Source organism: Phalaenopsis equestris, unplaced genomic scaffold (genome assembly GCF_001263595.1).
Source record: "Phalaenopsis equestris unplaced genomic scaffold, ASM126359v1 Scaffold000255, whole genome shotgun sequence".
NCBI classification, from domain to species: Eukaryota; Viridiplantae; Streptophyta; class Magnoliopsida; order Asparagales; family Orchidaceae; genus Phalaenopsis; species Phalaenopsis equestris.
The window spans coordinates 739669-750478 of NW_018164697.1; the positions used below are offsets into that span (position 1 = coordinate 739669).

The 10810-nt window shown below is 36.0% G+C and overlaps 1 protein-coding gene across 4 annotated transcripts in view; it reads right to left on the reverse strand.

Annotated features, from left to right (window-relative positions):
* LOC110024366 (uncharacterized protein sll1770-like) overlaps positions 1-10810 on the reverse strand; it is a 75300-nt gene that overhangs the window by 34413 nt on the left and 30077 nt on the right. For all 4 annotated transcript variants that reach the window (XR_002293987.1, XM_020724290.1, XM_020724288.1 and 1 more), the window contains 4 exons: positions 6654-6747; positions 6452-6506; positions 6175-6266; positions 5496-5666 (listed from right to left, as the gene is read on the reverse strand). Coding sequence is in view for 3 of the 4 variants with exons in the window: in XM_020724290.1 (XP_020579949.1) it covers positions 5496-5666; positions 6175-6266; positions 6452-6506; positions 6654-6747 (412 nt within the window). In the remaining variant the exon portion in view is untranslated. The remainder of the gene's footprint in view (positions 1-5495; positions 5667-6174; positions 6267-6451; positions 6507-6653; positions 6748-10810) is intronic.

Below are 10810 nucleotides of genomic sequence, written 5' to 3' on the forward strand. Positions count from 1 at the left end.
TTTCCCACCATTGTTTTACCCTATTTGAAAATCTTGTTTGGAATGCTTTATGCTTTTCCCAACCGCTATTTTAATGAACGCGCGGTCGCGGGTGTTCAACCCTGCAGCTAGCGTCCCCCGCGTTCAGCCTCTCTCGCGTCCCTTTTCTCCTTTCTTTTATGCGATTCCGACGCTAGTTTTGGGTAGATCTCTCCTCTCTTCTTTACCGTTGTGGTTGTTTATAGTGTTTCTCGGTGGTTACTGGGTTTGTTACGGCAAATTGGCCTTTCTTCTCCTTCCCCCCTCTCTTCTTTACCGTTGTGGCCTCTTTGCGGCTAGGGTTGGCATTTGTTTAGTGGTGGTTCCTTGTTTTGGCTTTGTGGTAGTTGTTGCGGTAAGTTCACCTTTTTTTCCCTCCACTCACTCTTCTTTGTCGCTGTGGCTAGGGTTGGCATTTGGGATCTGTGGTGGTTTCAGCTCTACACCGCGTGGCTTTGGTGGCTAGGGCTAGTTCTTGATGACCCTGCCATCTTCTCCTCTCCCCTCTCCTCTCTCCCCTCTATTCTTTGGTTCTGTTTGGATACCTTGCAGTTCGTCGCCCCAAGGTGTTCTTTACATATGAGTTTTATTTGCGTTGCGATTCTTTTTCAACTATTGCTGGCATGGGCAAATTATGGTGTTGTGATGTTGATTTTGTGGTTTTTTCCTATGTTGCGATGTCAATCGATTGGGCGATGGTTGTGCTAGATCTCATGGACTGCATTAAGTTGGCATTATCCCCTTCAATGATTAAGCCTTTACATTCAAACATCCATGGTTCAAAGATATAGTTAAAGAAGCATATGGCTTGTAGCTCAACTTGAGCACAATCCCAATATTACATAGCTTGGCCGGCCGCAAGAAGCCCCATAGCTTGCACATTTCGGATGACTGCACCTGTGGCCGCAATACCAGAGGGTAGGAATGTTCCATCAAAATTAACTTTAATCCACCTGAGAGGGGGAGGATGCCAGAAGGCAGAAAAGAACCATCTAGGAAATCGATGTTTAATGGACTTTTTCTATTTGAAGCCAATTACACGATCATGTGTGGTATGATGTGGTGCCCATGGATGCTTACAACCTGATATTATGGAGACAGTGGAAATTTGATGGTAGGACTCGACACGATATATTCAGAAACACCTAATCCTTCAAAAATGATGGGAATCACATCGTCCTACCTCATGCGGAGCTGAGATCACAAATGCCCTGGCCAGCAAAGCAGCATCGGTGGAACCAATTTTGGCCACAACGGAAGATGATAGAACTGAGATACTAATTTCAGACATTGGGACGGTCACAACATAGAGTATTTCAGGACATCACAATTGATACCTTATCACCAAGGCCCCCACCATTCAGGGAGGTTCAGGTTACCTTTACTTCAGATCAGGTTGAGCCAACCATGGCTTACTTTGGGAGGATTGAGCTGTATATGTGTGACATGAAGGCCCAAGTTAGATAACTAGGGAGCTTCCAATACGTTGGAACTATATAGATGTATGCTCGCAAGTGGAGAAAACCCCTCCGGTGATTTGGAAGACAGTGTAGTTGCCAATGAGATCCACGTGGTTCATGGATGGTAGTCCCAGACCCTCAACCCCGAGAGATTACAACTGTTCCACTCAAAGCTTTTGTCTGCTTATTGAAAGTAGTGGAACCATTGCAAGCTCTTGGTGTTTTGGGAGACAGTGCGGTTGTCAATGGGATCCAGGTGCTTCTCGGATGGTAGTCGCAGACCCACAACCCCGGGTCATTATAACAGTTCCACTACACTCAACAAGCAGACAAAAACTTCGACGATTGAAGTCGAAGCTCCCCCAATCTTGGAAGATAAACATGGGGGCTGGAGAGCTGAATTGATTTAGCAAGAACTTAAGGTGGTTGGCCGAACCCTACTTGGGCTAGAGCTACCGTCTAAAGGGAGAAATTTTCTCCTTGTATTTATCCTCTATTATAATAACGTCATTTTGTGTTTTAAGGTTAGTTTTTTCTGATTTCATATGTCTCGCCATAGGTGTTTCTCCCTAGCTAAGGTTGCATCTGAGTACAGGTGGTCCTACGGCTCTATCCTGCTCAGAGGTGGTACTACGGTTGTATCCTGCTAAGAGGTTGTGATTATATCCCCCTATTCCCTACATTTACACCCTACTCACTAAACTCCCGTCGACACACCTTCCCAGTGTCTTTCTCCACCGTCAGCCCTATCTCTCGCTTGTTACTGCCGCAAGTGTTGTCAGCCCTTCCTATCGATGCAGCCCTCTCTACCAGCTTCTCCAACCGGGTCGCCGACCCCTCCGTCTTTTCCTGTTGCTGATCCAACACCTCCTGCCCTTGCCGCCAATCGCTCCATCATAACATGTTGTTGCCGCAATATCTCCCAGCACCTACTGTTGCTACCTTGATCCCCCTCCAGCCTTCCCCACCGGTATCACACCTCCAGCTAGCCACCCCACATCCTGTCCAACAGGCGTTCACCACCTTCCTCCTTGCGCTAGGGTTTGTTTGTGCTTTGAGCTGTTTTATTCTTATTTTAAGAACTTTTGTGGGAATCCTTCTGAATTTTCAGCAATAATATTTGTGTTTTGTTGTCTTTCAGGTTAACTCTGGTATTAGGGTGTCATCAAATGAAATCTATGACGCACTGACAATTTACAACAAACAATCATGTAATATCTGACAGGCGTCGCACATGAACATGTGTCCGAGATGTGTCCAACACCTATCACCTATCGTACATGCCTAACATGTGTCTAATTTAAAAACTAAAAAAAAGTTGAACATGCTTACAACAACAATAAGAAGCCTTTATCCTACTAAGTGAGGTTGGTAAATTTAGATTTTGATGATTTGAATTTGAGCACAATTATCCTTAAATTTTAAATTAAGTAATGTACACCATAAAAAAATATAAAAAAATTAAATTTTGATGATTTATGTTGTACCAAATAAATTCTAATTATTTATATTATGTAATATTCTAAAATATTATTGAATATCATAATTTTTTTCCCTAAATTTTGACAACTTATTATTTTTTATTAGACTTAATATTTTTCATAATTTTTTTTCACTCTTTTGATATATGAATAATATGATAGTCATTTATATTTTTTTTCATTCTTAAATATCGTTATTGTTTCATCATTATGTTGCTAAGATTTTTTTATTGAATACATGTGTGTGTGTGTGTGTGTGATATTAAAGGCTCTATGTCCAATATTTTCAAAAATAGGCTTTCACTAGTTCATGTTGTATCATGTCCATATCGGTGCATCTAGAAAGTGGTATAAAACATTGCAAATCCTTGCAATCCCTGGGAACAAATCTTGAAATCCACAACAACTAGAAAATTGAGCAAATAAATTTGCACTTCTTATTCAATTTATTCATAGATAAAACTTTGCACTTGAGTGTTAGAATATGAAGAAATAATGAAATAAGTCATGCAAATGCAACTTTAATAAAAAAAAAAAAATGAAAGAGAACCATCAACCACTCGGATCTTTACATTATTGCAGCTAAGTGTAATAACGCACAACCATGGCAACTTCCAATCATACAATTAGATCCTTCAAAAATCTACAATTCAAGGCCCACCTCTACAATGTCGTCTGAAGCCCGTTGCTCCTTTCCTTCAGTGCAACTAGTCTTTAGGTGTGCTTTTAATAACAAAATAAACTTGATTAACTATTATTGATTTCTAACCTCTATTACTATTACTTCTGTTCATATGAAATTTTGTCTAATTTATATTTTCATAGAAACATTCAAATGACCTATATTCCTATGAGATTTCCGATTAAGTGATTTTAAAAACATTTTTTTGACTTTAGATAAGGTTATGTCATTTGTTAATATTAATACATATAATGATACTAATCAAATAAATTTCATGTTAAAGCTTCTTAAATTTTTTTTTGGGTATACTTGAATTAATAGTAACTTAAATACCTTTTAAATTTAGGGTTCTTTATTTCATTTTAACATTAATTAATTAGGAAAAATAATAATTAATTATTGAAATCGAGTTTCATAAATGAATTTTTCCCTCTCTTTTTTTTGCCTAACTTCCTCGTCGAAACCCTTGATTTTAGAAATCAAACATTAGGATTTGCATAAATTAATTGAATTAATTCAAGATAAAATTTCATAAATTAACTTTCATCTTACTTACCTAAGCTTGAAATTCTTCCCAAACCTCACCATCTTCCCAATTTCAGCGAACGAAGCATATACGAGCTCACTTGAGCTCCCCCCCACATGCCCAAAGCTCATGTGTGCAGCTCCATGTGCTAGGAGCTGAAGGAGCTCCTTTGAGCTTCTCTCAAGAGCAGGAAATGACCCCCTAATGGAGAGGATCTGCTTGCAGCTTCGGTTGAGTTGCTCATCTCCTCCTTCTGTCGCTTGGTTAGAGCTTGATTCTATTGATTAGAGCTTACGATAGCTTCTTGCATGCAAGAAATGCCATTGAGAGCTCATGCTCTAATTTCTCCCTCGCGACGATCAACAAAGCTGCTCGGATGGAGGAATCTGTCTCCTACTTTTTACGCTTGCTGCTCGCAAAAAATGATCAAGCCGTTGGTTTTCTCCTACCTCTTCTCCTTTTGCTCCTGCTTCTTCTTCTTCTTCTTCTTCTTTCGCTTCTGCTTCTTCCTCCTCATTTTGTTGTTGTTCTTCTATTTCTTCTTCTTCCTCCACCTCTTCCTTCAGACACGCAAGTTTTGACTCCTTGCCTTGGCTTAGTACGCTTTCTCTTGATTTCTCTCTCTCCCTCCCACTGTCTCTCACTCTCTATCTCTCTCGTGTGTGATCGGTTTGAATGATATGAAAACGAAAGATAAGCACTCGCATGCATTCCTGGGGGCAGTGGGAGACTTTTTTGAAAGACACTCCCATCCCACCTATCGTAAATAGGTAAATTATTATTATTATTATTATTTGAAAAGGTATTATTACACACAAATTGCAAATTGGAGAAAACCAATACAATAAATTAACCCCAAACCCCAAACCCCAAAAGAAAAATAGACAACCACAATGGCATCGGGCATCTCAGCCAAGCCACTAACTACCTTAAAATGAACACTTCTTTATATTGGGCACTGACCGTCAAAACTCATAAAACCACATTTAAAATTTGCATTTACACTTCTATGTCACTTAAAAGTTTCATCTCCAGCTAGAAAGTGAAAAAAAAGACAAATATGATTAATTTCATCTATAATTTGTAAAAAAAAAACATAAATAATATTCAGGAGTCACGAAATGGTTAGATAGCAAGTAAAAAAACAAATAACAGAAAACTTCATACAAGGACCAAATTCTGTACGACTATTCAGAAAACCATACTAAAAGACAATCTAAATTGGCATTTTATCCACCAAAAAAGTAAAAGTATCTTATTTTCATATGAAAAAAATATATATATGTAATTATATGAGAATAAGTTTAAGGGGGAAAAAAGTAAAATACCTTGTTTGCATCCTTTTCATATACTGAGTAAAACAAGTCGAGCAACCTCTCTCGAGTGAAGGATTTTATTTCACCCATCATTCCAAAATCATAATAGATAAGTGATCCATCCTTGTCAATAGCAAGGTTGCCAGGATGAGGATCAGCATGAAAAAATCCAGTCTTCAGTAACTGCAGTAACAACAAAGGCAACACCTCAATTACAAATATGAAAACCAAAAACTCAGGAAAAAAAAAACACAACTACAACGCTTAAAGCCTCATTAGAATATTCATATGAAAGATTTAATGATGGTTCCAAGAATGTTTTTTAAAAAAATTGAACGCTCACCATAAGATTGGAAAGTAAAAAATGTAATTTCAAGGGCATGTTTAGGATCAATTCCATTTTTTTATATTTATTTATTTACTTAATTTAGTTTCAAAAATATGTTAATTTAATGTGGTTTATACATGTATTTATAATCTATTTGTAATAACAAACTAACAAATTTTTGAAACGCTCAAATAACTTTTGGGTGCTTTGAGTGTTTTAAAAAATAATCATAACTTAATTAAAAATATCAAACATGTTTTGTTCAAAAACAACACATAAGCAAAACAAAATAAATACAAACAAAAAAGAAAATAAAAAATAAAAGTGATGTCAAACGGCCCCCAAATTAAAAGGGAGTTTTACCTGAATCAAATAAGCCTCTATAGCGCGTGAAGCAATCAGTGAACGGTTAATTCCACTAACATCAATCTGGCTTAGGTTATTTATCTTTATTCCTGTTCAATACAAAGGTCATAATAAAAGATTATAATCAAAGAGATATTTCAACTTAAAGAGATACTTGAAATATTTCAACTTATTTCAAATAAAGGCAACACTTCAACTTAAATTTATAATCACCAATAGCACATCATTTTACAGTGTAGCCACATAATAAAAAAACTTAAAAAGAGAAGAAAACCTGGAACATATTCCAGCGTCAACACCTTCATAGAAGTATAATCCCAAAGCACAATCTACAAAGAATAATGTAATTAATTCTTTTCAGAATGTTAATGGATTGGTTTTCAAAACGGCAATCAATATATGGTTATATACTAGGTATTAAGTTGAGCTTAAAGTAACAAACAGAAAAGTGTATAGTTCCAGTGAACGAAACGTACAGGTACGCGAACCCACTTTACATTTCGAAAATCTCGACGAAACTTATCAGCATTCCTTCCTTCATTTACATAGTCGATTTCTTGAAATAGAATTCTGAAATTGTTGTAATAAGAATCAATTAGGATAATACATATTTATTATCGTAAAACATTTATGTATTTCCTTACCAAATATTAGACATGCATCCCGGAACAAAATCTAATAAATAGCAGTAAGAAAACAAGGAACAGCTTTTTTATGCCCAAAAATAATTTTAGACAAATCTATGAATGTTGGAAAGCACATAAATAAATAAGGGTACAATGCACACCGCCACTAAGCAATGGCAATATCAATGAGGTCAGCGTTGTGTTGTGATAATCATCGAAGAAGTAGAAGCTGCCTTGCTATTTTCCTTAATTTTTTCCCTCATCTCATCGCCACCTTTTTCATTCACCTATAGAAATAGAAACACTGTTGCTCATGCGGTCTCAAAATGCCTCACCCACATCCAGTAATTGTTCTTGCAGCCACAAATTTCATGTGTCAAGCATGATGCTGGTAAAACTCCTCTCTCCTGTTATTTCGTTTTTTTTCCCACATGTCTGCTCACATCAGGCCTTTAGAAACATTGGATCTCCAGCAAAACAACAAATAAACACCTCTCCCTTCCTTTAATTTCTTTCCCAATTATTTAACTTAATTCATACATTACAAGGCCATGATTAGAGTTAGATGTGAAATGACTGAGGACTATGGATATAAAGGGGATAGTAGAGAAATTGAAACCAACTTTCAAGCATTTAGATTAATATAATCGAGTTAAATTTTGAATTATTAAGGCATGATTAACGGCACTTTTAATTTGGAACTATTTTGCTGACCTTTATCCTTGTTCCGTCACAAAATAACACTAAATTACGTCAAAGATGGGTAATGGACGTAGTGTCGCATAAACCGAGTTAGAGACATTTTGATCACAATCAAAATCAGTTAAATGCTGCCCTTAAGCAAAATGGACTGTGTCATCATGTCGAGAATTTAAAAAATGAATAGGAAAACAACCATGAGGCCTGGATCACTACATAGTGAAATCAACAAATAGCAAATATGGCATCGCACAAATTTGGAACTAAATATGTCAATTAGAAGCAAAATTGTTGTAACATTGGTCATTTTGCAAAATAATTTTTGTCGACATATCTATAATGCTAAAAAACATCCCGCATCATCAAATAGCAATTTCACAAAAAAACAATGGGCAAAAAACGCAACATTTCACAAGGACACATTACCAAAGCTCTTTTTGTAAAATAGACTGCATTGGTGCGCCTGAAACATTGAAATTACTTACGGAAAACATCTTTATTGCCCTATTTATTACACAAAAGTAAAACACAGTTTACCCGAGTACAAGGATACGGCATGCATTTTAAGCAGCATGAAAAAAATGAGAAATTGTACAAGAGGTTGATATGATGTTTGAATCTAATTAAATTCAATTTAAAAAAAAAAGATCAAATCAAAACTACTGTTAAAATACTCGTATGCTAACCAATACTATAGAATCTAGTTGTTGTTTTTTTCGTACATGTCATGTTGCACCTATCTAGTTCCATCTCCATCACATATCACCCAAGAAATCCAAAATAAAAAAAATAAAATAAAAGAAACTATACTCATCTCTCTCTCTCTCTTTCTCTCTCTCTCTGTCACTCAACCTCACCGCACCCATCAAACACCTCATTAAAATAAAAGAAATTATACTCATCTCTCTCTCTCTCTCTTTCTCTCTCTCTCTCCGTCACTCAACCTCACCGCACCCATCAAACACCTCATCTCCCTCACAAAAAATCTGGGTCCTCAACCTGCTCACCTACAAACTCCTCTCCACTTACATTATTGAGCATGTAAAAAAAGCTGCTTCCCTCAATCCTCGATGCCAGCAACTTCCCAACTTAGCATACTGACATCAAATCTTCCACTCTGATCATCAAACTAATTGATGCAACACTCCCAGTTTCTCTACTAATCCACATTTGTCATTCCACCAATCGAGCATCACAAACAAACCACACAAGTTTTGAGCTCTATTGTTTCCTCTACAACAAGCAGCCACCAGCCCTCCTCCTTAAACTTCAACCTAACACTCTTCCGCGACACTACATTTACCCAACAGCTAAACAACACCTCCAAAGTACACCATCATCGGTCTTCATCTCTATCTCTCATCTCTACACTCTTTATCCCTCTCATTACAAATTAAGAGAAAATTATCTAACATTCCCCATCTCTATATCTCTACCTATCTCTAGCGCCCTTTTCTCACTTTCTCTAAAAGGGATAACAATGTGAGAAAATGAAGAAAAATGTAAACAGAGAGAAAAAAGAAAATTAAATAGAAAAATATATTGCATATTCAATTCTTATAGTGAACCTCACAATCTCGCATCTTCATCATCGTCAAATATGCACCTGAACGTGAACGAACGCCCTCTCTCAATAAGCTCTCAATATCTTGTTTGTGACATATAGTGCGATGAGCAAAACCTATACACATTTTTCTAAGCATGGTTGGGAAAACTCATAAGCGAAGCTCACAACTCAGTAACATAGCCATATACACAATTCTCTTAACGTGACTAGGAGACTAGAATTTAAGTACTCGTGCTCATTGTTCTAACTTGAGGCAAATCCTTTTGCGGTTCCACTCGACATCAAAATCACATGGTTAGAAAACACGAGCCATATCCTTACTAGCATTAAATCTTTGATGAGTGACATACAAACAAACTATTATGATTGGCTCTTTGTGAGCTTAGATTAAGTTCAAATCTTAAACCCTCCTCAAAGCATTGCAAAGTGTGATCAAAATGTTACTTTTAAGCATTTTGGGGGAAGGGGGGGACTTGAATATTTTAATTTTTGTATGTTTCTTAAATTTTCTTAATTATTATTGATATTTAAGCCAGAAAAGATTTATTGTGGGACTTGATGGCATTTTAATAGTAGGTTTCACTCCAATTGAAATTTTTTATCAATACAGTCATCATCAAAGTTTTGAATAATTTCACTTCATTTAAACCTTATCAGCTTTGCACGCTCCCTTGCAAGGAATCAATTCCGCAGACTTTGTCAACTCTATGATTATATGTTAAGGATCGAGTCCATGCTTTAAATTTATTATTGCATTTATAAGTGTAAGGATAACAAGAGAATTCATTATGGAGCAAAGTTTCTATTTAAAAAGCCTTGAAGTCCATATATAAATGAAAGTTTATATGTTTCTTACAAATTTTATGGTTGAACATCAAATTCCTAGGTTTCCAATTATAAGCTAATTGGATTAGACCATAAAAGGAGAATTTAAAATCATTCTCTAGTACAAATCTTGTTGACTCTAACAAATATAATGTAGAGGATCGGCCTTGTGAGTAGAACTAATGGCCTTTCCCTGTTTGCAAAGTGACTTATCATGCAAGGCATTCTGCCTGAGAACATTGCGAAACATACTAATGATTTTAATCTTGATATAAATGCCAGTTACATGGTTCTAAAAAGAAGAGAACTCAACTTATTTTTAATCTATGACACACTATCAAATATTACGTTTAAACATTAAGCAAATTTGCCGAAGCATACAACAACAACAACAAGTCTTTGTTCCACTAATGGGGTTGGCTACATGAATCCTTTTTCTCCATTATCCAATTGACTGCCATATTTTTATTTAAATTTGTCGAGGATTATGCAAATAAAATTTCTTTCGATGATACGATGTGTCATGCATGTCTTCATAAAAGCTTCATGATCCTTGATGCTGATGCACAATTTGCGGGTTATTTTAATCTTATTTAGAATGGTTCTCAATCACGTGAACGCATAGCACTTTGAGAAGCATGGTGTTTCCCTGTGGTAGTTGTTCAGGTGAATTTATCATCCCTATTATGCACATGTGACTTTGCAATTTGATTACAATCTTATTCTATACACTTACATGTGTTTGTTAATGAATTTCATTGTGATTATAAAGGTTTTAGTTTTTGTTGAATATTCGCAGCATTGCAAGTGGTACTGTCGGTCAACTTTTTTCGATTGATTATTTGAAAATATGAATATGAAAATAAGTTTTGAGATTTAATTTAAATATAAAAGATATATAGTTTGGGTTTTGAAA